This window comes from Microtus pennsylvanicus, chromosome 20, assembly GCF_037038515.1.
Source record: "Microtus pennsylvanicus isolate mMicPen1 chromosome 20, mMicPen1.hap1, whole genome shotgun sequence".
In the NCBI taxonomy this organism is placed as follows: Eukaryota; Metazoa; Chordata; class Mammalia; order Rodentia; family Cricetidae; genus Microtus; species Microtus pennsylvanicus.
The window spans coordinates 33,929,736-33,957,564 of NC_134598.1; the positions used below are offsets into that span (position 1 = coordinate 33,929,736).

The window sequence follows — 27,829 nt, forward strand, 5'->3', positions numbered from 1 at the left end:
GGCGGCGGCGGTTGGTCCCGGGAATGCTCGCACGCACGCACAGATTGAGCCCGAGGCGCCCCGCAGGGAGAAGTGACTGCGCTCCCGGGCTGGTGGGTGAGTGACTTCCCTGTCGGATTGCGTTTTTCCTCCCGAATTTTCCTTCGCCTTCCCTAGGTGTCCCCCCACCCCCGCACACGCACACACATCGGGCTTCCCGGGACTCCCGCCCTGCTCGCCCGGAATTCTAGAGTCCGGGATGAAAGTTCAGGTGGGCTACCCAGCTGTGGGATGCCAGGAGCTCTGCGATTGGCTGGCGGAGGGATCCGCGTGCTGTGATTGGCTCCTGGCGCTGTCACGGTGACGTTTAAGTTCGCCTTCCTACACCTGCCTGCTCGGGTAGATCAGAGGGGGCTACAAGTGCGAGCTGCTCAGCGCGGGGAGCACGCGGTGGAGCCGCGACCCGTCCGGCTCTGCTGAGTGACAAGCTAGGGCAGGGTGACCGGGGCACCCTCTTCCTCGGCGTCCAGCCAGAGAGGGTCACTCGATTCCTCATCCACGCCCTGGGAAAGAAGTGATGAAATCACTGGCCCTGGACAGACTGCGACTCACTGTCACACTGCCGTCCTGTCCCGTGGTAGGCACTGCAGGTTCTTCCCTATTTGCCCTCTGCAGGGCTCAGCACTCCCAGACTTAACGGAATTAGGGAACATTAGTGGCGCCCTTGCGCAATGCGCTCCCACCCACACCCCTGGGTTTGGAGAACTGAGCTTGGGGCGGTGGGGGGCTTGCAGAAAGTCCTGCAAGGGCGGAGGAACCGTTTAGAGAGTTTACGTCCGTTTGCAGAAGGCCCCAGTCCCATCCTAGCCCCTTTAAACCGAGGGTCTGAGTCGTATGCGTTAGAGGGCTCAGTGATCTCTTTAAAATGAAGAAATGTGTTTTTCTGCAGGCCCCGTCTAGGTCAGAGTTTGGGTTTTACTTCGCCCAGGTGAGGTGGTTTAATGACTACCCTTACTTAGGAGGTAAGCATAGCCAGCTGCCATGGGCTCGCTTCTCTCTACTATGACCACAGAACGATTAAAACTTGGAATTTTTGCACACGTTTCAGGAGGAAACTAGTGAGAATATTCTGGTGTATGTAGCTCCTGGCGTGTTGTCCCATCTGACTCATCGGTTTAAGAAACTCACTCTGGCCAACTGACACTGCACGTTAGCTGTCTGCTCCTTGGACGCTGTTGAATTGAAAGCGGGTTTTCCTGCTTGTTTTGTTTTTGTGTGGTTTTTCGAGTGTCTCGGAGTTGATAAGCATGTGGTCTGATTGCAGTTTGTTTGTACTAGGTATGCAACTTTAGACAAACTGGTAAATCTTCTTAAGCCTAACTTTCCTAATCTATTAAAGAAAGGATTAATAAAAGCTCTACTTTATTGCCACGAGGCTTTGGGGATTCTATAATGATACATAAAATTAATGTAACATAATACCAGACACTGGTGATTATTATGTTTCCACGCCATTTAACTTGGGCTAAAAGTCAGAAAACTATCTTGAAAAGGCAAGGGGGAGCGCAGGTGAGGATAGTGGCCAAGACAGTGATGCCTGTTTCCTGTTGGCCAGGTGAGTACAAATATTTAAAGTCGTAGTAAACCCTTGTGTTGCTGTTTATTGAGAGTGGTGCAGAATTGCCTGGTGTAGGGTTCTCGACGCTTTGCTTGTCCTACTGTTAAGCTTACTACGCCCCACACTCGCTGGTGCTGTCTGTATATTTAATACTTAGGGAATCTAATGCTCGGAGCAGCGGAAGGAGTTAATGGAGTTCACTAGAGTTCTTCTACCGACATTCAGATTCTCTTCTACAGTATTTAGCATTTGCCTTGTATTGAGCAGCTTCCCTGGGATGCCTTGTTTGTGCGGCCCACACTGCTGCTTTGCTATGCAAATGGACTTATTTGGAATATTTTATGATTTAAAAAATTACAAATTATCCATATGTTACGTGCCTTTCATCCAAGCCCTCAGGGAGGCAGGCAGATCTCTGAGTTCAAGGCCAGCCTGGTCTACCTAGTGAGTTCTAGGACAGCCAGGGCTACCCAGAGAAACCCTGTCTCAGAAAAAAAAAAAAAAGAAAAAAGTGAATTAAAAAAAATAGAAATAGCTTATGGTGGGAATTCAAAGTGTGTGAAGGGAGAATAATGTCAAAACACACACATCGTCAGTTAAAAGAAAAACAGAATCCCATGGTGTTTGGAAAGGAATTCAGAAGGGATGCTTCCGATTTATATTCCCTATCTGGGTTTTATTAACCAGCTCTCCACCCCCCCCCCCCAATATCTTAATTTCTGTTTGGGCAAAGCCACTTAACCTCAATAATGTTTTTCAAACTTACTGTTGAGAAAAGTAAAGGATTAAAATGAATGGTGCAACATTGTATTCTGCCATCTTTCAGTAGTGTGTGAATATATGTATCCTCCTCTTCCTCATTTCCCCATTTGAACCGGGAACCCCTTTCCATGCCTAGTGATGTGAGATATATATATATATATACATATATATATGTATATATATATATACATATATATATATATTGAGAGAATGGGAAGCGAATCTAATTCATCTCTGGAGGAATTTCATCGTCGCAGAGAACCGCCTCAGAAACAATTTTTGCAAGACCATGATTAAAATGACATGTCTCAGGTGTTTCTTCTAAGACTGGAGTAAGTTTTCCCACTGAATTGCACTGTGACACACTGGGCGTTTCGATTACCAGAAAGTTCCTAAGTATTTCTATAGGAATTCTAAACCTTCACAGAACTTGGCTGCAATAAAATGTAGCACACACATAGAATGTAATTCCGTCTTTGTTGCTGATAGGATCTTGGGAGTTGACGTATTTCTCCTTCAGTCAGTCATATGCTAGGCATTGCTGGAGCGCTATCTGATAGAGATGTCTGCTTACTGTCGTGCAACATAAATTTATTCAAGAACTTATTCTCTCATTCTCTCTCTCTCTCTCTCTCTCTCTCTCTCTCTTTCTGGGACTGAAACTCTGGGCTTTATGCACACTAGGCAAACACTCTACTCTATCCCATGACTTATTTATATTCCTGGCCAAAATACATTTAGATACATTTAGTTGTAGCTCTGTTAAGAATTCTTTCTTTCTTTCTTTCTTTCTTTCTTTCTTTCTTTCTTTCTTTCTTTCTTTCTTTCTTCCTTTTTCTCCTTCCCTCCTCCTCCCTCCCTCCCTTCCTTCCTTTCTTTCTTTCACCTTTCTCTCTCTCTCTCCTTCCCTCCTCCTCTCTTTTTCTTCCTTCCTGCCTGCCTGCCTGCCCTCCTTCTCTTCCTCTTTCCCCTTCTTCTCACTCCTCTTTCCCTGTGTTCTTCCCTCCTTCCCTTCCTTTCTTTTGACCCATGTTGTGTGGTGGTTTGAATGAGAAAGTCCCCCACCTCCAACCCCAGGCCTATATGTTTGAGTGCTTGGTCCCCAGTTGGTAGAAGTGTCCAGGAAGGACTTGGAGGTGTGGCTTTTGTTGGAGGTTGTCACTGGAGGGGGGGGGCTAACCTTCATTGCTTTCCTCTTCACAGCCTTGGTCTAGGACTCCGATCTCTGCCTCTGACGTTTTCCCATCCTGACCCTTCTTTGCCTCCATGACTGACCTTTCTTCACCCTGTTTTAAGGACTCTTGTCATTGCATTAGTTATGTCTGGAAAATATCTCATCTCAAGGTCTTTTATCCATCTGCAAGATTCTTTTTGCCTTGTCACTGCAGGTATTGCAGCCCGCGGGCAATAAAGATCACCTCTGGGTACCGTTCGTCTGTCTGGTACAGATTGCGGTGTAATAAACGTGTCGCATCCGGAGGATCAGTCTTATTCATCCTCGAGTTTCACAGTGGTCAGAGTCCGGGCCCGTTTGGGCAGCTCTTGGGTCCTGCACTCTTAGAACTCTGCCTGCCCCCAGCCTTAGTCATTCGCTCTTCCTAGTGGGTCCTCTGACTTGGCAGTCAAAAGTCCGTGCCAAGCCCAGAGTCTCTCTTGGCTACTCCTCTAGCGCCACGTCTGCCCGCGTACAGCCGTCTCTGCTCCGCGGTGATAATGGACTAACCTTTGAAGCTACAAGCAAGCCACCAGTGAAGTGCTTTCTTTTCTGAGAGCAGCCTTGTTGTTGTGTCTCTTCCCAGCAATACAGCAGTGACGAAGACAGTGGTGTATAAATTCTGTGTATCTGCAGGGGAGACGCCTTTGGATACCACAAAGTCAGCACATTCTGTCTTTGAATTGCTGTTGGGGTGTCCCAGCTCACCGTTTGGATTGCTCCCCCTCTTCTGTAGACACTATGCTGCCCTCACTGTCCCTGCCTCTCCCTGGTTCTTTCCTCCTTTCCCTCAGGTCCTTTTCTTAATCTCCAGCCACGTGTGTTTTGTTTTCTGCTCTTCTTTGCTAAACCCTCTTCTGTTTTACTTCTGTATTCCTTTGTCCTCAGAGCTTTTTAAAACTGTGAGTGAGACCGTGCCACCGCTCCCTCACTGAGACTGTAGTGATTTACCACTACAGAAAGAGTGGAATCTAATTTCCCCAACAGGGCCTGTGTGGTGGGGCCGCTCCCCAACATTATTCTAAGCCACACGCTCTCCGTCCTTCGGCCACTGTGTTTCTTTAAGTTCTTGGAATGCGTCAGACTTTCTTCATATGGAGCCTTTGTTGTAAGTGCACAGAACCCTTCTTCTCCTCTTGGCCAAAGTCTTCCATTCTTCAGGTTTATGCTTTTCTTACAGAAAAAATTATTTCATTCAATTTAAGTCTGAAGTAGGTCTCTGCCGTTTTTTCTCGTGAGAGATGCGTTCTTTGCTTCAGAACATTGCACGGTTTGACATCATACGTTTGTCTACTTTCCACGTCAGTCTTCTCCAGTGGTGTTTGCTCTGTAAGGGCAGGAATGTGATTATCATGTTTACCTCAGTCATGGTGACTAGTCCAATAAAGTGTGTTGATAGATATTTATTGAAGATATGAGTGTGTGTCACATGAAACAGGATATATCCTAGAAGTAAGGCCAAATGGAGCAGGGGACCTTTGTTTAAAACACCAATTTACAGGCAGAGGACATAGCTCAAGAGAGTGCAGATACATTCTCTGCAAGGATAAGGACTAGAACCTACTCAAAAGTGGGCTTGGCTCGCGCATGCCCATCACCCCAGTATGTTCCGTGGAGTGGACATGGGTACACCCTAAGAGCTCACTGGCCAGCCAGCATCCCTGGAATGGAGGGCGTCCAGTTCAGTGAGAGAGGGAGAGAGTAGACTTTTGATCATCTGCTCTGGCCTCTGCATGTGTGTGTGTGGGGGGGGGGTCTGTACCCCATCTACTCCTGTGCACAGATGTGCACTGCACACATGCAGACCACACACTTATGAAGACTTATTTTAGCAAAGAGAGTCCTAAGTTGTATATTCTGACTTCGGGTTTTGATGTGGCTGTGTTAAACCTTATATTTTCATTATAGCCATACATTTGTTAGCAAATTAGCCTTCTAAGTTATATTTGATGGTGGTTGAGTTCTATTAGTCTTGCCTTATCTTTTTAATTTTATTAAGTGAACTGTAATTATGTCTCATTATAGATCTAATGTGAGTCATTTGTTAAGTACTCCTGTGCCAGGTGCTATCTCATCTTTCTAACAGCTATCTGACAGGGATTGTGATACTCTGATTGTCTGAGAAACTTTTAGGTTTCAAAAAGTTAGCAATATCACAATCTTATAGCTGATTTGTGTTGGAACGGGAATTGAATCCAGATGAATTCAATACTCTGTACTACCACAGTGCTATTTTGATGATGAGTATATTAGTATATACTTTAAAAATACATAAAAAGCATTTGGTATTTATGTAGCATTTCTATTTTCTCTGCTAAGTATCTAAGAAATATTTAGCTAAGAATTTTAAAGCTGAAAAATTTAAATTTCTGCATATATCAGGAGTACTATATTCTTCAACTATTATTTTAGAAAAAGACATGAAGACGGTGGAACATTTTTGACATGCATTGCAGGCACACAGACTCTCCTTTGCCTGCTCTCCCAGCTTGGCACGTGGTCCTCTCCTTGCGGCTTATATGTACTGGCAGTCATCTGGTGGCTGAGAGCAGAACAGGCATGTGGGTCAGTAGGAGTCCCCCCCCACACACACACACAGAGTCTTACCTTATTTGTTTGTCGTTTCTCTGCTTTCCCTGTGGATGCCAGATTTCTGTTGGGATTGTGTCAAGGGCTTTAAGTCCTTCCCATCAGTTTTACAGTGTTGGGGAAGGAATGGGTTGTATTGTGGTTCAGCGCCTGCAGCCCTGGGAAGGAATTGTCCGCAAAATGGTTTTCTCTCCTATGATCTGGTTCAATTTATAGAAGAGCCTTAAGAAAACTAATTGCAAGGACCTCATTATTGCTCTTTGGGATGAGCAGGTTGGGCTCATTCCTGGCCAGGTTGCCTGTGGAAGACATACCCCGTTTCTAACATCTTCCCTTGAGCTTCAAAGCTTTCTGTTTGCTTGGGAAAGATTATCTTCCGGATTAGGGTGCAGTGTGGGCTTGGTCACATGAGAGTTCTTGTTTTGTTTTTACTCAGTCTAAAGGCGAGGGGAGCCCAACAATCACAAAGTCCTGTTAAGGCTGATAAAGAATTAAAGTCAGCTTCTCCAATAAGACAGAAGAAAGAAAAAAAAGCCAAGTGAAGTATACCCCAGGAGTCAAGTGCACCCCCAGGAATGAAGTGTTGCTGGCTCAGATAGAGGCTGAGACTCAGGGAAGGATAGAAATAAGGAAGACAGGATAAAATGAGTAAAGGAAGTTGAGCTTCTGGTGCAGAGCAGGGCCTGGGGCTGACGAAGCAGCTACTCTTGGATATGAAACTGGCTTACAGGAGGAATACAAAGAGCTAGATTGTGTGTGTGTGTGTGTGTGTGTGTGTGTGTGTGTGTGTGTGTGTGTACATACATACATACATATAAATTAGTGATATTTTGTTTGTAATTTAACAAATAACCTTGCCTGAAGATCAGAGTGCAGAGCTAAGCCACTAGAGGCCAGGCAGTGGTGGCTCACACCTTTAATCCCAGGATTTGGGTGTTAGAGGCAGATGGATCTCTGTGAGTTCAAGGCCACCCTGTGCTACGTGAGATCGAATCTGAAAGAGAAACAGAGCTCACACAAAGGTGATCTCAGCACTTGGCATCCCACACCTTTAATCCCAGCACTAAGGAGGTGGAGACAGGAGTGATAATGGCTGGGCAGAGTGAGGAATATAAGCTGGGAGGAGACAGAAGCTCAGTGCAGTCTGAGGAAGCCTTCTGAGGACAGGATGCCCTTCTTCTGAGCATTGGTAGAGGTAAGAACTCTCCAGTGGTTGGTTGTTCTGCTTTTCTGATCCATCAGCTTTCACCCCCTGATGGCTGGCTTCAAGTTTTTATTATTAAGACCAATTAGATTCATGCACATACATACACACAACTGACTCTCTATATCCGAAATAAGGTGAGTACTCTTTAAGCACCTGGTTAACGGATTCAGTCTGGACAGTTTATAAAGGTTTTCCCTAAATAAGTAGCGTACATACCAGCCTTTCAGAGCTGAGTGTCTATTACAACTTACTTGCGTACTATTTTGTTACAAATTAGTTCATTTATTTATTGTTGAGCCCAAGGCTTTGCACATGCTGGACTAGCCTTCTGGAAACGTTTTAAGTGGCGATGCAGGTGGTTATGTTTCTGTCCTTGCAGGAGTGCTGTCTCTTGTACAAGAAGAACTTGAAAGCATGACTTTTGCTAAAAGTTCAAGTGACTGTTGTACACAAATTCTCCTTTTCTTTCATAAAACTAATTTTGTTGAATCTTTCCTAAAAAGTGCAGCTGCTGAGCATTCCCGGGAGGCCCCTTTGTGAATGTGCCACCCTGTTCTGGGCGTGCACGCGCCTTATAATTGCAGCTTTCTCTTGCTGGGGGTCGGCAGCGCCAACTGTTAGAGCTCTTGTCTGATTATGTGGAACCTCATTTTAATGGGCACAGCTTCTTTGCTGCATTTTTACGAAGTGGTCTCGGAAGCTTCACACTGTGGACTTTTGTTGGGGACAAAGGGTTATTTATGCTAAAGGAGAATGTATTCCCCCACGGAATTAGCTGGTGGGAAGCCCAAGTAGCTCATTAGCAATGCGCACTTGTGTGTTGGCCTTTTGCTGTGGCGGAGAGAAGGAAAACAGATTCAAAAGGGCATTCTGTGGTCTCTTGCCTTCTGCAGAGACAATGCGATAGAACATTAAGCCCTTCTGTTAGCGTTAGCCCAGGTTCCTCTTGTTCCTTAGAGAATGCGCTGTGTAGAGTTGGCACTGTGTGCGAGAGGTCTGTGAGGGAGCCCAGGGGAACAGGTAACGTTTCAGTCTTATAAATAGTTTTATAATTTTCTCCTAAAATCTCTTAGTGATGGTTTCTAATAAAAATAGTGTGTTATCTGCCGTAAACGAGCAACAGACCCATGTTTTATATCATCTATAGTATTCTCTTTAAGCCTCTCACATATTCTCTCACTGAGAGCACTTTCATGTATTGATCCAATTTAATTTATTGAAGTTGATCTTTCCTTTGTAGATTTCAAGACCAGAGCTTTGGCGCCAACTGCTGTTGCTCTTGTTTTTGACAAATCATCACAGAAAGGTATGGAGTATTTTTAATCCACAGTTGAAACGGATGGTTATCTTTACTGTCTTGTCTAGCAGGAGAGTTTCTGGCTCACCATGTGATTTCTATACCAAGTCCATATGACTCATAGAGATATGACCGCTACAAAGAGATCAGAGATGCTTGCGTTTCAGTATCGGGTTTGAGGGCTTATATTGACGTCACCTTTGTATTATTAGATGGGAAAAAAATGTGGGAGGCTGTTGTGGGAAGAGCTACGCTTGTCATGACGTCCACCTCGCCTCCGAGACACCTTAACAGTTGCTGTGACACCAGAGCCAGGGGCAATGTAGCAAAAGTGTTCTCAGGTTTTTCTTCTGCAAGTCACTCAGGAGGCAGAGGCGAAGAGGCCCTGGTGAGCTCCTCATGGTTGAGCTTTCTAGCTAGAGGAGAAGTCTCAGGTGGAGTAAGGCACAGAGGGAGCAAGGCACATTCCTCATGCTGTCATTTGGGAGCTGGGGGAGCTGGAACTCTGCCATCATCTGCATGCTGATCCCTTCTCTTCGCAGAGTAACAGTTCCGCGCAGTGGAGATAGATGACCATGCAGCCTGCAATTCAGGTGAGCTCTCTGTTTGTAAGAATTAAATATAAACTAGGAATTGATATTATCGATTCAGTTCTTTTTATGGCATGGTTTTTTTTGTTGTTGTTGTTTTGTTTATTGGTTTTTGGAGACCGGGTTTCAGGGTTTCTCTGTGTAGCCCTGGCTGTCCTGGGACTCTCTCTGTAGACCAGGCTAGCCTTGAACTCACAGAGATCCACCTGCCTCTGCCTCCCGAGTGCTAGGCTTAAAGGTGTGCGCCACCACTGCCTGATGTGGCTTCAATTTTTTAACACTACATTTTAACAATAGGAATACTGCATTTTGGCTTTCTAGTTCTAAGATTTTAATTCTGAGTTTTACTTGTGTTAGATATTTGAAAGAATCAAAAGTATTTTGTGGTTGGTGGGTCAACCCTGGGAAAATGAATGCAGTATTTTATAATATCGCTCTCATTACAACATGGTACATGAGGTAGTTGAAAGAACAGTCACTAAAAGTCAAACAAGAGATTCAAGTCTTAGTTTATGTAATTGTCCATATGCTTTATAGATGAGCCTGTCCCTGACTCTGTATTGGAATTAAAACGTTTAATGAGTAGGCTTTTTGTTTTGTTTGTTTATGGCTGGGTGAAGCCAGCAGTGGGGAGTCACAGAAACCATGATAGTCTTACACTTAGGTGATTTCCAAAGTTTGTGTTTGCTGGTTTTTTTGTCTGTTTGTTTGCTTTTCTTTTGCTTTCTTTCTTTGGGTATTGATAGAACAATGAAACGTTGATTTAAAGGCAGAAGTCACAATGTACCTTTTTACCTAGAAAGGTACAGTCAGCCGGTAATCAAACACATTGGGAAGTCAGACCTTAAGAGAGTCAGTCACAGCTAAATTACAATCCCACGGTTGTCAGTCTCAGAGAGTCTGGAGAGTTAATCTTGTCTGCTTCATCACCTGGAAGGTAAGGTGAGGATACAGTTCTCTCTCTCTGCAGGGCAGTTATCAATCAGCAGGATAGCGCATGCGGAGACCCTGCTGGGTCACTTACTGCCCAGTGGCTCTTCAGGGGTTTGTTTCTTTGGTAATTCTTCCTCTAACATATGTTTCTATCTCACCAGACGAGATTGGAAACGGGTTTTTATTTTTTTCCCTTTATAGTTTGCCTACACAAGTTCAACTAACAAAAATCCAAGTAGAGAGAAGCGGGGGGGGGGGGGGTTGCTCACGAAGACCCACGGACAGGCAGAAGGTGGGGCAGGGAAACTCACCTTCAGTGGAGTGACGCGGGTGTCTGGACAGCGCTCCAGGGCAGGGCTCCCACTCAGCAGTAGTTGGTCAGCAAAAATCAGACGTCATGACTTTTCCCGCTGTGGCTTTTTGATCTGTCCGTTGTCCCGAGTGCAGCTTTCTGTCCTAGCATCACAGGGTTCATTCTCCTCCCACGCCATATTTGTTCAGTAACCCTTGGTGTGTGGCCATGCCCTTACTGCCACGGCCACCTTCTGCCTGGTACAGACACTTGGCTCTGCTCGCGGAGCCCTCCCTATCCAGTTCAGACTGCTTGCATAGCGTTAGCCTTCTGTATCCATCGCCTCCCTCACCTCACTCGGGAGCTAATGCCCCTCTTGAGGACGAGAACCGTTTCTGCTCTTAAAGCGCCTTCATGATCGCTTCTTTCATAATTTGCGCAATTAGGTCTTTTCTATCAATAGTCTGAAAGCAAGTCTGTTTATATTTCCTAGTGTTGGTTTGATAGTATGTTTATATAATTTTACTCTTGTTTAGGCTCTGCAGGCCAAGTAGGCAAAACTGAGACTGTTAGATGGGTGCTTGGGTACTTGTATAGCAACCATTTTAAAATGTTTGAGTTGCAGGTCATAAGAAATGCAGATGATAAAGCAGATTTGCTTAGACTGTAGTTTGTCATTCTATTGCTTTGATCGAAGTATTTAGAAAAAAAATGTAAAGATAGCATTGTAGGGGATGGAGTGATGTCTCAATAGTTAGAGCGCATATGCTCCTGCAGAGGAGCCCATAGCAGGTGGCTTACAACCACCTGTGACTCCAGCTCTAAAGGATTTGACGCCCTCTCCTGGCCCCCATGGGCACCTGTGCTAATACACATAAACCCACAGACACATACAATTAAAAATAATCAAATATTTAAAGCATCACAATTATGAAGTTTGCAGACGCCTTTTATGCGTTCATCCATTTGTCCGTTCAGCAGACAGTCGTTGAGTCTCTGCTGTCTGTCAGGGCCAGAGCTGGACGGACAGACCTGTTCCTTGTGAGGCAGGTGTCGTTCACCCCTTCCAGAGCTATGCTGTGGGGATCCTGGCTTAACAAGTGGAGAAGGAAGTACTGTTTGTTGAGCTGTTTTCCCTTGACTCGACAGCAGAGTCTATTCATTCATTCAGTGTCCATTGAATTGACCACTGTACTAAATATTGAAAACATTCCACAGAATCCAGTTTGCTTCTAATTTATCCATTGCTATGAGATGGGGCAGTTCTGTTTACTCCTACTGATTTAAACACGGACACAGGTGGGCTACGGCGACTTTCAGCAAAGATTCCTGTCTTTCAGCTGTCTGGTCTTTTGTCTAGGTCTGGTTTGGGGAGGACCTACCTCTGAGTCCCAGGTGTCCCCTGACTCCCAGACATGGACCAGGACTGGCTGATGTTTGCCAGTATGACGAGTGGATAGCCGTGAGGCACGAAGCCAGTCTGCTGCCCATGAAAGAAGATCTCTCTATTTGGCTGTCTGGCCTCCTAGGTAAGGCTTATGAAGTTTGACTTGTAACAATGATTTTTTTTTAATTTTATCTTCATTTAAGGAGTGATTGATTATTCCAGATGCCAGGGATATGCCAGTGAATGACAGAACCAGGGCCTGTTTGCACAGTCTGCGTAGTTAAAAAGATAGGCTCTCCCTCAACCTGAATCGTAGGAAACTTGAGATTTGATTGAAGTGGCCAGCCTTTTGGCATAACCAGTACTTTATGGTTAATTTTAATCTACTTCCAAAAATCGTGTATGTCGAATATTGATTTTTTAAAGTGATTTCCCCAAGCTTCTGTGAGCTCTAAGGTTGTAAGTGAAAGATACGCTTTAGTTATATGAAAATGAATACTGTTTCTGAGACACTGGGGGGCAAGGGGAAAGTGTCAGCTGGAGAATTCTTGGCATTACAGTTTTTACTCTATTCAAGATTATGATGCATGCTCTGAGCTTTCTTTCCAGAGTGGTGGGGCTTTTGTGTTTGTGTGTGCGTGTGTGTGTGTGTGTGTGTGTGTGTGTGTGTGTGTGTGTGTGTGTGTGCTTAGCTGGTCACAAGCTCTAGGGATCTTCCAGACTCTGCCACAGGCACACCAACACATCTACCTTTCACGTAGGTCTGGGAACCCAAGCTCAGAACCTCATTCTTTACCCCCTAGGGAGCTTGCCCATGAGTTCCTCAGATCACTTAGCTACAGACGCTCATGTAGCACTCTGAGATTTCATGGGAGGGAAAAGCCTGAGATGGACCGCGGTCCTTCGAAGATAAACACACACACAGCAGTCACTCTTTGTCGAGCATCAGCTTGAGGACTGGGAAGACTTGAAGTTCTTAATGTAATACTGTCTTTAAAGATGTCATTTTAGAGGTGGAAGCTGATATTCCCAGACTAGTTATTCTGGTACTGTATTTGACCTTTAAATTGAGCAAAGTCCATCTTATTGGTAAAGAACCTTTTCTCCCCCTTGTACAAGCGATATTGATGTGCAGTGAATTGATCTGACATAAATGCACTTTTTTTTTTGTTTTGTTTTTGGTTTTTCGAGACAGGATTTCTCAGTAGCTATGGAGCCTGTCCTGGAACTAGCTCTTGTAGACCAGGCTGGCCTTGAACTCACAGAGAGCCGCCTGCCTCTGCCTCCTGAGTGCTGGGATTAAAGGCATGTGCCACCACTGCCTGGCTGCACATGTATTTTTTTTTTTAATAAACTTTACAAACCACTGATTTTTTTTTTCTCTTGTGTTCAATTTACCTTGACATTACTTGTTCTAACATTACCTTCTAAGGGTGGAAACTTCGAGTCTCCTCTGGTATTTGTTTAGTTTTCTAGCTGTTATCTGATTAGATTTAGGTTGTAGCCACTGCTTTTGAATTTGCTGCTTCTAGATGGGTCTTAGCTTTAAACTGTGTTTTTAGGTATTGACATTAAGGCCGAAAGGTTATTGGAAGAACTTGACAATGGAGTGCTGTTGTGTCAATTAATCAACGTTCTTCAAAATATGGTAAAAGCACGCCACTCCGAAGAACCGGGGGTAAGCAAATACTGACAGCAACGGAGTTCATTGTTCATGTCTACTTTTTATTGTTATTATTATTTGTTTATTATTTATTTATTTCATGTCCTGACTGCAGTTTCCCCTCCCTCCTCTCCTCCCAACCCCTCCCCTGCACCACCTCTTCTCCCCCATCCACCTCTCCTGTTTCTGTTCAGAAAAAGGGTAGACATGTCTGCTTCTTATTACCTCTATGTGGGTATTTCCATCATATCACTGGCTATGAGACTTTGGAAACTGATTTAATGTTTTGTGCATCTGAAAAACCATATTTGTAAAATAGAGTCAGTATAACACTGACTGAGGCTTGGAAGGTGGCTCCATTGGTAAAGTTCTTATTGTGTAACATGTGGCCCTGAGTTCAGATCCCCAGAACCCAAGTACAAGGTGGCCGTGGCAGCTTGGGCCTATGATCCCAGGACTGGCAGACAGAGATGGGCAGATCCCAAAGGCTGTCTGGCCTACCAGTCCAACCAGCCAGTGAGTGTCCGGTTCACTGAGAGAGCTGCCTTAAAGAAACACGTCTCCATGAGCACGCACACGTGCATACACCAACATACACACACCAGAAACAACAACGTAAATATTTACGTTGCAGGGTTTGTGACCGTTCACTGATGGTAAGCCCATAGATGGTGTCTAGGATAGTGCCCGGTATCCTACAGGTGATCTCCAGCACCTAGATGCTCACGTGACAGAGCCTTCCACGGGCTGCTGTGTGGTTATGGGGGGAAGACTTTGTGACAGTCCCTGGCTGTGCTGCCTAGTTTTATATCAACTTGATATAAGCTAGAGTTATCTGAAAGGCGAAAACTTCAATTTAAAAATGTCTCCATAAGATCCTGCTGTAGGGCATTTTCTTAGCGATTGATTGGGGTGCCATCCCTGGGCCAGTGGTTGTATACGAAAGCAGCTCAGCAAGCTATGGTGAGCAGCACCCATCCGCGGCCTCTGCAGCAGCTCCTGCCCCCAGGTTCCGGCCCTGCTGTCCCGACTTCCTTCAGCCATGAGCAGTATCATACGGTTTATCCAGATAAACCCTTTTCCTCCCCAGCTTGCTTTTGGCCATAGTGTTTCGTCACAGCGGTAGTGACCCTAACTAAGGCAGCGAGACGTGTGTCACCCATCGTCATCGTCGTCGTCACCATCTTTGTGGTCTTCAGCTGCTGCCAGAGTAGTAAATTTATAAGTATTGATGGAATGCATAACATACAGCATTTTCAAAAGAGAAGCTTACAGTGACAGTTTAAAGTGGATTCGTTTTTCTTTCTTTTTATCAAACATTAAGTGTTTTTGAGAGTTTGGAGCCTAGACATACTATAAGTTAAATATTAACTATTCATTGTTCTTGGAGGACAAGGAGTGAGATATCACTCTATGTATAGGTGCATGAATGTATACATATGATACATATAGTGAGAGATCACTATGTGTAAGTGCATACATGTGCACATATGATCCATATAGTGAGATATCACTTTGTGTGTAGATGCATACATGTGCGTATATGTATCCATGTGTATAATACTAAAAATAAAGTACTTCCATTGATATCTAAAATTCTCTACTTCTAGAAACTCATTCTGAGAAAAATAACAGCTAGAAATAATATAATCTGCTTGTCAATAGAGAAGTTGTAAAATTATGTTACCTAAACATTGGAATAGTCTATATTCATAGAAATAATTATTTAAATGTGTTCTTTTTAAGTCATAAATATGCCCACAACCTATCCAGTGTACATACACTCAAAGTGCATGTGCACACATAGACATCAAATTGTAGAATTGTGTCTCTCTGGCATTTTCTAGGTTCACATGCATAGCTTTGCGGGGATATTTTATGGAAATGTCAGTGAGAGGAATTCATTTGCTACTAATCATCTTTGTATTTTGCTATATTTATTTGTGTATTTTTGGTAATGATAATATATTCTGTACTTAATCATGCATGCGGGCTATTTTGGTTCTGGGAAATAATAGCACCCGGAAGGAGACACATAGGTTTGGTAACAGCGGTTGTCTCTAGGGTGAGAGACTGGCAATGATGGAGAAAGACCTACTGTACCTATTGCACTAAAAACATCACTGTTGTGAATTGCCAACTAAAAGAAAAAGCAAAGACCTCCCCTTTCCTGCTCCAGTCTCGGGAATCTCAGCATGCTCTGCAGCTAGATAGTTAAGAAAACACAAGTACCAATTTAGGGTTTTATAAAACTTAGGTCATCCAAGAGCCTGAATTAAGAATGGGCAGCTACTCCCCTATTTTATAGTCTGTTTAAGAAACTCTGGGGCAGCCTTTATGAGTCCGTGTGGGGAGAGGAAAGCAGAAATGAGTATGTTAGTTCACAGCACAGTGAAGTTTGTGTCTGAGCTTAACTGTGCGGAGCACACTGTAGACGCTTTGTGATTACCGGGCCGTCGCTTACATGCTGACATTCTTGTGCTATTTTAAAAAGAAGATTAGAGAAGCTGATTTTGCGTGGATCATTTTCCTCAGCATCTTTTTCTGGAAGATACTTAAAAGGAGAAAGTAATTTTTGAAGATAATAGTTTTCCCTCCAAGCTGTGGAGTCTGTAGTTATACTTAATACACTTAACGGTGACTTTGTCATATACTAAAATGAACACCGAATGAAAATATCACTCATTCTTTTTTTGGTAAATTGTCCTTCTGCCTTTTCCAGAACTTTCCGATGAGAAAAGTGCCTTGTAAGAAAGATGCCGCGTCGGGATCGTTCTTCGCCAGAGACAACACGGCAAACTTCCTCCACTGGTGCCGGCACGTCGGCGTTGACGAGACGTACCTCTTTGAGTCTGAGGGTCTGGGTAAGCGCGGCTGCTCCCACCGGAGCTTTTTGTGTTTATTAATTAGGCTGGTTTTGTGTTTCTAAATTTCCTTTCTAAATAGTGACTCAAAATGCCGTATCGCTATCACTTAGCAAGTTATACTATATCAAATATAGTAAGCTTTTCACTTGCGTCAATAGGCTTCGTATATCTAGAATTCTCTTGAGTCGGCTGCCACAAGATTCTGTACTAATGATCTACTGGTATTTTCCTGAAGATTGACTCCACCAGGTGTGAATTACTAGCAATTCCTCTTTAACCAGATCATTATAGAAAAAGAACAGGTGAAACGTGCTTATAGTATTTGGACTGAATTGTAAATAATAACTTCCCTCTTTGTGATCTAAAAAGAATATTTTTTGATATTTCATTAGAGAAATCATGCCCCAAGCTGGGCACTGGTGGCACATACCTTTAATCCCAGCACTCAGGAGGCAGAAGTTCAGGGCCAGCCTGGTCTATAGTGTGAATTCCAGGACAGCCAGGGCTACACAGAGAAACCCTGCCTTGAAATGCACAACCCCCCCCCCCCCCCCATACACACATAAAATCATGCTCTACTGAAAGATTGTTGATGTATTTTTCTCATTTTCTGAAGTCAGCAGAAGCCCCTCTACGGCACTAGTGGAGCGGCTGACACACACTTTTCAAACCACTTATAGGTGTGTATACGTGTGCATATGAAATTTGAAATGTACGCCCTGGCAATGCTGCAGCATGCTTTCACAGTCTAAGTTGATGAGGATGACTGACCAGGTCTCTTCCTCTAGAGGGCACCAGATCTCATTACAGATGGTTGTGAGCCACCATGTGGTTGCTGGGAATTGAACTCAGGACCTCTGGAAGAGCAGGCAGTGCTCTTAACTGCCGAGCCATCTCTCCAGCCCCATGTACAAACATGCACATGCATGGAATGAATGATGTTACGGTGTGAGCCAAACCCAGAGGGGACCCTTCCTAGACAGGAGTTTCATCTCTGATGCTGTTTACAGCCCCCGATTTGTGCTGACGATTAAAAGAAGCACACTTTTTTAGTTGAACTTGTTAGTTTTAAGACTCTTCGCCCACAGTGTGAAGTGTGTTCTGTGCCTGGCTAATCTGCCACCTGTGGTGTGCTCTGGCTACCCGCCCCCGCCCGGTGCAGAATGCCCTGCAGGCTGGCTGTGCTCTAAACCCAGGTGTGCCCATTGTTACTGACAATGATGCTGACTGAATAGCACATCCAGCCACCAGCGATCAAAGGGAGGAGGAGATGCTTTGAATGCTTTCCTTTGTAGCTTACTCATTTTGGAAAGGTCTGAGATTTTCATTTATTTTTTAAATGTAAAAGACATCTTCCAGCAGCGCTGTAGGGCAGCACTGGACTGAGAAAAATACAGTCCATACCAGTCGCTCCTTTGCAGGCACTGGAGTGAGCTATAGATGCTTGACTTATATTTTACACTTGCATTTTGCCTTTGCCTGGAACTCAATGTAATTTTAAAAAATAAATATACTATTTTAAGGTACTTAGGATATTTATAAAAACAGGTTTGAAATATTTCATGATAAATTCCTTTATTTCTGTGGCTTTAACTCAGATAGAGGCCCTTTCTGTTGCTTTAAGAGATAATGCTTTACAGCCAGGCATGTTGGTGCACACCTGTGACCTCGGCCTCAGCCTTGTATCAAGACATGCTTCAAAGGAAACAGATCCTTTGTTTTGTGTATGCAGTGGATACTACTCACACCTGAGAGAGCAACTGCCCTGTCTATTGGTGGAACGCATTGCATCTTAGGTTAGGATTCCAGAGTTCCTCAGGACTTCTTGTTAGACTTGAGGGAAAATCATTTCCACAACTGCCTGATTAAGCAATCTTTATTTAGATTGACCAGACAGCAGCCTTTCCCACAGTCAGGATTTCGGAGAGCAGCCCCTCACTGGCTTTTGAGTTTCCTCTTATGGGGAAGACTTAGGCCTAATAGAAGACAGCTGTTGAGATAATTGACTATTGGCATCTGGATAGAAGAGAGAGGAACTCGGGGTTCAAGGCTGCCTGTGGGGTAGATAAGCGCAGAACACATCCCGTGGCAGGGGAGTCAGCAAGGCGTCTGGTTAGACACGTGTTTGTAAGGCAATCATATATCGCAGGGTCAGCAGGTTAGCAAGGCAAACAGGTGGGTATACATTATGGGGTCGCAGTTTCGCGTAAGCCTGGAATAACAGTTTGGAGCCATCATGTTGGTCCTGGGAAATAAACCTGGGTCCTCTGAAAGAGATCAGTGCTCTTAACTGCCAAGCTATCTCATCTCTCCAGCCTCACATTTAAAAATTTTAAGTTGGTCTCTCTTCTTTATTTTTCTTTTTGTACTTTGTCATATCTAAATAGTATTGCCTAACAAAGGCAATGCAAAATTTTACCTGTTTATCTTTTATTGTCCTGAAGCCGCAAACTGTGCAATGGTGAACAGAACTGGTGGGTGTGATCCTATTATCTTTAACCTGGCCTTTGGAGGAACATTTCCACCATGACCTTACAAGTAAATGATATTAGGATGTTGTTAGCTGTAGGTTTTCACGGATGCCCTTTATCAGCTCGAGAAAGTTCTTCTCTGGTCTTCTATTGGTTTGTTTTTTTGTCTTTTGTTTGACAAATTGAAATAGTGTTTGAGTCTTTCTAATTCTTTGATCTGTGGTACCCCTGTTTTGTGATGAGACCCCTGTGTCTATTAATGACAACAGTTGATTTTCATATATTGACGTATTTGCATTCCTTGTATAAACCTCACGGTCTCATTGTATGCCATACTTCCAGTGTGCTGCTGGATTTTGCTGCCAGTGTGTCGAACATCGTTCCAGTCCCATCTGTGAGACCTGGGTACTGGTTTTTAGTTCTCTTGTGATGCCTTCCTCTGGCTTCCGGCTTTGTTTTGAAGATAACGATGCTTCATAGAGTGAATCTGTCAAGTCTGGGAAACACATAGTTCAGAGTAAACTTGAAGTGGCAACCGTCTCTTCTCACACTGCAGTGTGCTGGGGAGAGAGCGGAGGTCATCTTCGAGGGTCTTGGATCTTCCACACCTTATATTTCTCACTAATCTGCAGCTCATGGTTAGTCTAGGTTGGGTGGCCCCTGAGCTTCAGGGACATCTGTCTCTGTCTATTCCAGCACTGTGCTTACAGTGGTGTGCACTGTACCTGGCTTTTGATGGGATCTGGTGTCTGAACTCACATCCCCGTGTCTGTGCAGTAAAAACTTTAAGACTGAGCCATCTCCCCAGACCCTAACATAATTTAGTGCTACTAAGTCCATAGGTTTTGAAGTCTGAAATGCTGAGCAAGGAACTTTGGTGGCCACTGCTATTCTCTTTGTGCTCGATAGTTTGTTTTTAATGCAGAAGAGATTGTGGTGTTGACAATAAATGTCTTTTCCGAGTCTTGTCTACACAAGTGAGCCTGCTGTCTTCATTATTCTTTCCTTTGACTCTCTCCTATGTCAGAATGTATTTCCCAATTTAAATCTGTATGATCTTAAAATGTATGTTCTTATTTTTCCCCAGTTTTACATAAAGACCCCAGGCAGGTGTACCTTTGTCTTCTTGAGATTGGTCGAATTGTGTCAAGGTACGTATTTCTCAGTATTTCAGAATTTTAACATCAAAAATACCTTTAAGTGACTTAATTTTATCAGAGTTTCTGTACCCACAGAATGTGACTCTTGACTAAAATGAAGTAACCCAATTTTCTGTTTTGTCTTTGTATGTCTGTGTTTGTATCTGCACACACGTGTCAGCCTCGGCTTTCCTCACTTACCTTCATTTCGTAGTAAATTGTGAAAATGCTACTTAAAATTTTCAGGTTAAGAATGGGGTAAACATAAGTAATGTCAAGCAGTTCAAAGCCAATCAAGTCCCATTTGGTAAGAGGGCTCAGGCTTTGTGTCCCCCATGCCTGCGTCAGCCCTGTCCACCCACCAGCTTGTTTTAAAGCGGCTTTTCAGGACTCCAAAATAATACTGAAAATATTACATAACCCAGATATATACTATGATATATAGTCTGGATTTTGGACAATCTGAAATATTAAAAACAACTTCCAGCTGGGCAGTGGTGGTGTACTTGGGAGGCAGAGGCAGGTGGATCGCTTGAGTTCACGGCCAGCCTGGTCTACAGAGTGAGTTCCAGGACAGCCAGGGCTACGCAGAAAACCCTGTCTCAAAATATTCAGAAAGGAAAAAAAAAATCCAGACTTCCAGCTGTGGCAGTGAAACAGTCTGTAGGGAGTCACACAGACTTCGCTCCAGACATAAACCGTCTCCTGTTTTGATCTGCAGAGACGTAGTCGGTGCACATTGCATGAGCAGATTTCTTGCCTTGTTTTCAGATATGGAGTTGAGCCACCAGTATTAGTGAAACTTGAGAAAGAAATTGAGTTGGAAGAGACCCTGCTTAATGCCTCGGGGCTTGAGGAGTCCATCAACATCCCCAAATCCTGCTGTCAGCATGAAGAGCTACACGAAGCTGTAAGTAATCGCTCTGCTTTGTGGACTGCACCGCCTGAAGTTTCACAGTTTTAGGTATCTCTAAAATGCTACCGGAAATGCTGCCTATAGAAGAAGATGGTGTTTATTGAGAATAGTTAACATATAGGACAATTAATATCTGATTCACTATGTTGAAGCCTGTTAAATGTGCAAATGGAACTTTATAAACTTAAGAAAATCTCGCAGAAAGTAATGGCTATAATAAATGTCTCCATCAGGTTATTTTGGTTAACTAATGTATAAACAATGTACTAACCGTCAGCTTTACCTGATTCAGCGTCTGTGGTATGTCAGTGTGGGTGCCTGTATGTATATGTACCCAGTCAGTGAGCAAGAGAAACCTTATTGAGTGATTCAGATTAATCCTAGATGTTTATAAGCACATTTCCTTGTTAAATGAACAACATGGAAATTGTTTCTATTAATATGTTCTTATCAGGCCCTGTGAATCCATAATTGTTAACTTACTTTTGGTAGATAAAGAAAGCAATCATAAACTCCTTTTAGCACACAGATAAATTGGGCATAGCCGAAGAGACTGCTTAAAACATTAGGACTAAGTTCAATTAAGTGAATATATTTTGATATGCTCTGTATGAGAAATAATTGTGAGAAATAGTTATGACCATTTTGGTTGTTTTGTTTTGAAATGGGTTCTCACTATACCACTATGTCTGGCCTGGCACTCCGTATGTAGATAAGGCTTCTCTCAAATAAATTGAGATGCCAGCCCTTTCTCTCCTGGGTGCTGGGATTAAAGGTATGCACCAGCATGCCAGGTATGACCTCTTTTATTTTTCTTTTAATGTAATTTGTGAAGAAAAGCCCAGTATTTTTCTTAGTGGCTGATCTATAATGTTTTTCACTTAAAATATATTTCAAACTATATCATCATTTAATCAATTTATTTTCCTTACTTAAAATACAGAATTGCTAAACGTCTTTTCCTAGCTGCTGTAATTTTACCGTTTTCTTGAGGCCCTCTCAAGGTTCAGGGAACATTAAGGAAGGGGATGTTCAAGGACTGTAAGGTCCAGGGGTCGTGGAGGACTGTCAGCATTCCAGCGTGGATGGGCTAGGATCTCAAGGTCCCAGCCGTAGCTGAGAAGCAATTGGCATTGGATCCATTGGAGGAGGAGGAAGAGGAGGAGGAGGAGGAGGAGGAGGAGGAGGAGGAGGAGGAGGAGGAGGAGGAGGAGGAGGAGGCGGAGGAGGAGGAGGAGGAGGAGGAGGAGGAGGAGGAGGAGGGAGGAGGGAGGAGGAGGAGGAGGAGGAGGAGGAGGAGGGAGGAGGGAGAACCAGGTTTCTCTGGGTGTGCGCCCCCTGCAGGTTGTCCATGACCAGATGGACGGTGCGGCATACGGCAGCACTGAGTGGATTATCAAAGAGAAGACATGAAGCTGGGAGGGGGCGGGAAGAAGTGTCTGAGAGGGCTTGAAATGGGCGAGTTGGAGGTGAAGATACAATCACAAAACATTGTCTACATGCTTGAAGTTCTTAATAAATAAGACAGCATTTTGAGGGGTAGAAGTGAAGTTTTTTGTTGCTTTTCTCATGAAGTGTTGGATTGGAGCAAATGCCTCCTGGACTGAAATAGTAAGCACTTTACCCCATCCCGGGCATAGAGACATATGTCTCTGCTTATGTTAGCAATAACTTGGAACAATGTAGGTGTTCCTCTACATTTGTGTGCGAGTTTAGCATTGTCTTAAGGGAGAAGGGAGACTTCTTAGCCTGCATCTGACTGGATGATCTTTCATTTGACACAAATGTAGTTAGTTATCAAGGCTGAAAACAGTTCAAGCCTCCGATGAGCTCATGTTCTAAAGATCAGCAAGTGTGTTTCGAGTTGACTCTGGTCTAACCCGCTGTGAGACCTTCTGCATTTGTAACTTCAAGCCTGGTTTCATTTGGTCTAAGACAGGGAGACCTGAGCCTCATCACTGTTGGCTGTTGCTAATCTAACTGTCTGATTTCAAAACCTGTTAGCACGGAAGAGAGGTTAAATAGTTGAACTGGCTTTGAAGTTTTGTCTTTGAGATTTATTTTCCTATCCAATAACATTTTTTAACTTTGATAAGCTATTTTTTCTAATAAGCATGGAATATCGATATTTATTTTTAATTTTAGGTTAAGCACATTGCCGAGGACCCTCCTTGTAGCTGTTCTCATCGGTTTTCTATTGAATACTTGTCTGAGGGGCGTTACCGGCTCGGGGAGAAAATACTCTTCATAAGGGTAAGCTTGCTGTTGGCAGCCTGGATTCAGACAAGCTTGTCTTGGGATGTGCTCATTATGTACCGGTCTCCTTTTGATTCCCCTTTTACTTGTGAAGAGAGAAAAATTAGAGTAGAGGGTGCTATTCATGGAAGAATTTCACTGGACAGGAAAGGAATGGTATACTTGATTCCATGAAATTTTAAGTGAGCTTGCGTAGGTGCTTTTAACTTTCAAGTGATAAACTAGAAAGCGGCTGAGACTACTTAAATCATTGAATATAACTAAATGACAATATCTTCGTGTACTGTATTTCTTGGGCGTTCTGAAATGGAACAATTTTCCATCAGCTCCCTAAGAGGAAGTGAGCAAAATAGAATGTCCAGTAAGAGTTCTATTAATAGTAAGAAAATAAGCAGAAATATTACCATTCATAATGATAAATACTTTGAGGTAAACAGAAGCTCTTTTTTTAGGTCATGTACCAGTATGCTGACAGTACCCATGTTTGTGGCCTTCCTCTGCCTCATCTATAGTTGATTTTTATCACTTTTATTGATAAGGAAATTAAAATTTCACCTGTTTAGCATTTTTTTATCTTGATATAATGCAAGAGCTGTCTTCTCTCAATTTAGGAGCATAATATAAAACTCCTTAAACATGCAATTTCACCGTCTACATCAGGAACATAGTATAAAAGTCCTTAAACATGCAATTTCACCATCTACATTAGCAACATAATATAAAAGTCCTTAAACATGAAATTTCACCGTCTACATTAGGAACATAATATAAAAGTCCTTAAACATGCAATTTCACTGTCTATATTAGGAACATAATATAAAAGTCCTTAAACATGCAATTTCACCGTCTACATTAGGAACATAATATAAAAGTCTTAAACATGCAATTTCACTGTCTACATTTCTTTTCACATAGAATCATCATATCCCCGCCTTGTACCCCGCTCATCTAGGAGCCCCCAAATTCACTTTCTGTCTCCTAATTAGCTCTCTTTAAGATTTTTATTTGCTAATTTTGTTGTTGAGCGGTTTCCTACATGTCTATACTTTCTCATTATTCTCCTCCTTCCCGCTGTCCTCTCTTCCCTCCCCGTTCTCCTCTTCTCTTACCGCCGTCCTCCCTTCCTTCCCCGCTGTCCTCCCTTCCTTCCCCGCTGTCCTCCCTCCCTTCCCGCTGTCCTCTCTTACCTTCCCCTCACCCCCGTCAACTCAGTCTCCTCATCGCTTACCAATCCCTCCTGGTATTTACAACTTTGGTTTAGTTTTGTGGCTTAGTTTAATTGGACCATCTGTTTATCAATTGGACTGGAAACTCCTCACTGGAGCCTGGCCAGGTCATCAATGGATACTCCTGAAGGCAATGTCCCCTCCCTGAATCTGATCGATAGCAAACAGAAGCAGAAGCCTGGTCGACTTGACTGTTAATAGCCGCTGCCCAAACTGACTTGAAGAAACATCTGAGACTAAGTGACTCTAGAGTCTTCCTTTTTTCTTTCTTAGCAAATATTCAGCCCTGAGAGAGTGGGGTCCCCTAAGTCCCTCCTCCATCCATGCCTGATAGTTGGGCCCAGCCTTGTAGAGACTCTGTGGCCCTCTGCAGCAGCTGGGAGTTCATGACCTCAGTGGCTGTGACTCAGCCCTTCTTCTGCTCATCTGGCTCTTAACGTTCTTTCCACCCCCTCTCCCAAAATGTTTCCTGAACCTTAGAGACCTGACTTGAGCAGTCCTCATCCGTCACGTCTATGCAGTCATGACTCTGCGTTCCCTGGAAAGAGGGGTTCTCTGAGTAGCCCCGAGAGTTAGGAGTGCTGAGCTGTGGTGCGAACATGACGTCCGCAGGAGGTGGCAGAGCGAAAATTGAAAGCTGAGCTCCTAGAGATGTGAAGGTCACCAGCTGAGGGGCCAGGGCCAGAAATCCAGCCTGGGCTGCACTGGCAGAGCCCGGGCTTGTTATCCCTACAGAAGTGGGCAGCCTGGTGTGGTTGAGGCTAGCCACAAATGTCTTAATCTCTCAGAGCTACTCTGTCTGCAAGGATAAACTAATAGTAATTTGTATAAGTATTTTAAAGATGTAATTGATAGAATATAACTTTTTTTTTAAGAAAGAAACCTCTTTTTTAAAAATTTTTAGTTATTATGTATACAGTGTTCTGTCTGCATATATGCCTACTCTCCAGAAGAGGGCACCGGATCTCATTACAGATGGTTGTGAGCCACCATGTGGTTGCTGGGAATTGAACTCAGGACCTCTGGAAGAGCAGCCAGTGCTCTTAACCTCTGAGCCATCTCTCCAGCCCTAGAATTAAATTTAAAGTGCTAGCTTTAGTTGCTTTTTATCCTGATGACTTTTTGTCTCTCGTGAGGCTTTTTATGTCTTTTCCTTCCCTCCTCCTGCATGCCATTCTTTCAACGATATCACTATTGCAGTCTTCTATGTTAACTATGTGGATTTTAGGTTGCAACTTATCTGTACATACTTTTATTACAAAATGGAGGGCTTTTATTAGTGATATAATCTAATGATAAATTTATCATTTTAATACTCAACAAGGACCGTTGATTTGAAAGAAAGCTATTGGTGAATACTCGGAGTTTCACAGGTCATAGAAAAAAAATGCAAGTCGTTATTGTTAGCAGACCAAAATGATAAGTTTCACTTTTTATTTCTGTTTTTGGGGCAGATGCTTCACGGAAAACATGTTATGGTCCGTGTTGGTGGAGGCTGGGACACTCTGCAAGGATTTTTGCTGAAATACGACCCCTGTCGAATACTGCAGTTTGCTACATTAGAACAAAAAATCTTAGCGTTTCAAAAAGGAGTCTCTAATGAAAGTGTGCCAGATTCTGCTGCCAGAACGCCTCAGCCTCCAGAAATGAACCCTTTGTCAGCAGTTAACATGTTTCAGAAACAGAATTTAAAGCCTGGCACACCAGCGAGTGCTCCAAAGAGCAAGGAGAGGCAGGCACGCCCACCAGGTGCGGTGCCTGCTGCCGCACCAACGAAAGGCAATCTTGCTTCTCTGTCCGCCCGCTCTAAACTTCCGGGTTCTCCAGCATCATTTTCCCACCCCAAGGCCACATCTTCAAAAGGCAGAGCAAAAACCCTGCACACTGCTCCCCACGGTGTGTCTTCTCCCGCGGCTTCTTCAAACTCAGGGGGTAACAGCTCTACACCAGCTTCCTCAAGCTCTGCTCAGTGTGCGCCTGCGTCGGTGAGAAAATGTGTCACATTCCCCAAGACTGCTACGACCGTGGCTACCCCTGTCCAGAGTTCAAAAGATCTCTCTAAGTCTAGACCTCTGCCGACTAAGTCTTCTGGAAAGATGAAACCAAAGCCTTTGAAACACAATCATCTTTCTTCCAGGGAGGAGTCACCTGTACCTTTATCATCAAAGTGTCCAAAGCTACCTAAGGGAAACATGCACGGGGGGCCTAGCCCTTCTCCTTTCCAGTCCCCTGCAAGAGTGACAACGCCCGGTTCTAAAGGCAGAGCCGGAGGTCTGGGGACACAGTCTCAGCCCCCTGGAAGACCTCTGAAGTCCAGGGCAATCTCAGCACCAAGACTTCATCATCCCGCTTCTTCATGTTCAGTGTCCTCTGCAAAAGCTACCAAGGAACCAAAAGGTGAGAATATTGTTTCAGTTGCTAGAAAGCAACCACAGAGTAAGGGTACCTGCCAGAAGACAGGACCCGGCTCTCCTGGCCGAACCCCGCTGTCCATTGTGAGTGTCCCCCAGTCTTCTGCCAAGACAGAAACTGGCTCAAAGTCAGCACAGACTGCCACGCAAGGCCAGTACTCAGCTAAAGGGCCTCCCAAAAGTGGCGTGCCACCCCCTTCCACCAGGAAGCCACCCTCATCTGCTAAGGGAGCAGCCAGCGGAGATAAAAAGCCTACTGCCAAGACAAAGGAAGACGATGACCATTATTTTGTTATGACCGGAAGTAAGAAGCTCAGAAAATAAACACATTGGTATCACTTTAACAAACCAGGGTGGCCACACAGAATGGGAATCAGCTCCATCAGGATCACAAAGGGTCCCCCTACGTGCGTTTGTCGGGATAGCTGCAGACATGAGGTCAAGATGGGGATGAAGGCGGGAACAGGGCTGGGCCGAGGAGAGGACTCACAAGTGTTTTTTATATTAATAGGCAAATTGTGGGTTTTAATCTGTACCATCTTGTTAGCATCTGCAGTTTGAGGGAAATGTAAAAGTTCAACAACACTAATAGAATTGTAGCTGTCGTCCTTGTATCTTTGAGTAGGTACTAACTATGGAGACTGTCTGCTAATAGCAGCTAATGCACTGGACACTAGTTACTGTGTTCAGTCATACAGCAATGGTTTGCTTGGCATTAGCATGTGCCTACAATCCCAACTTTGAAGGCTGAGGCAGGACACCTGCCCTGGGTACATAGTAAAACCCGGCAACGGTTTGACATGTGCTGTAAAAGGCATCGAAGTTGATTTTCTTATCAGGAATCCTAGCCCAGCAATCCTAAGTACCTATGGCTGCTGCTGCTTGGTTTGATATTACGGATTAAGTGAAATTCTTATTATTTAATTCTGTAACCCTTCCATATCAGAAGGGACTTTTAAAGTTAAAATTGGCCTTTTATTAATATTAATAGCATTTTATAATCAATATTTTTT

General features: G+C 43.9%; 1 protein-coding gene across 2 annotated transcripts; it reads left to right on the forward strand.

The window, feature by feature from the left end:
- Gas2l3 (growth arrest specific 2 like 3) lies at window positions 1-27,829 on the forward strand. 2 transcript variants are annotated; one of them, XM_075954486.1, is made up of 10 exons: window positions 1-96; window positions 8,609-8,674; window positions 9,208-9,258; window positions 11,841-12,009; window positions 13,430-13,545; window positions 16,253-16,394; window positions 19,956-20,019; window positions 20,779-20,917; window positions 23,069-23,176; window positions 25,860-27,829. In XM_075954486.1, the coding sequence occupies exons 3-10, from the start codon at window positions 9,235-9,237 to the stop codon at window positions 27,138-27,140; spliced, it is 2,043 nt and encodes a 680-aa protein (XP_075810601.1). In that variant the 5' UTR covers window positions 1-96; window positions 8,609-8,674; window positions 9,208-9,234; the 3' UTR covers window positions 27,141-27,829. The 2 variants fall into 2 exon arrangements, with proteins under 2 accessions (XP_075810601.1, XP_075810600.1); XM_075954485.1 differs by lacking the exon at window positions 8,609-8,674 and having other exon boundaries at window positions 80-96; window positions 25,860-27,277.

What these genes read in the sequence shown, in the direction of transcription:
- Gas2l3 (XM_075954486.1), top strand. Translation starts at nt 9,235, where the DNA reads ATGACCATGCAGCCTGCAATTCAG. An exon ending in GCCACTCCGAAGAACCGGGG is followed by an intron (nt 13,546 to 16,252) that starts GTAAGCAAATAC and finishes TGCCTTTTCCAG; the next exon opens with AACTTTCCGATGAGAAAAGT. An exon ending in ATTGGTCGAATTGTGTCAAG is followed by an intron (nt 20,020 to 20,778) that starts GTACGTATTTCT and finishes CCTTGTTTTCAG; the next exon opens with ATATGGAGTTGAGCCACCAG.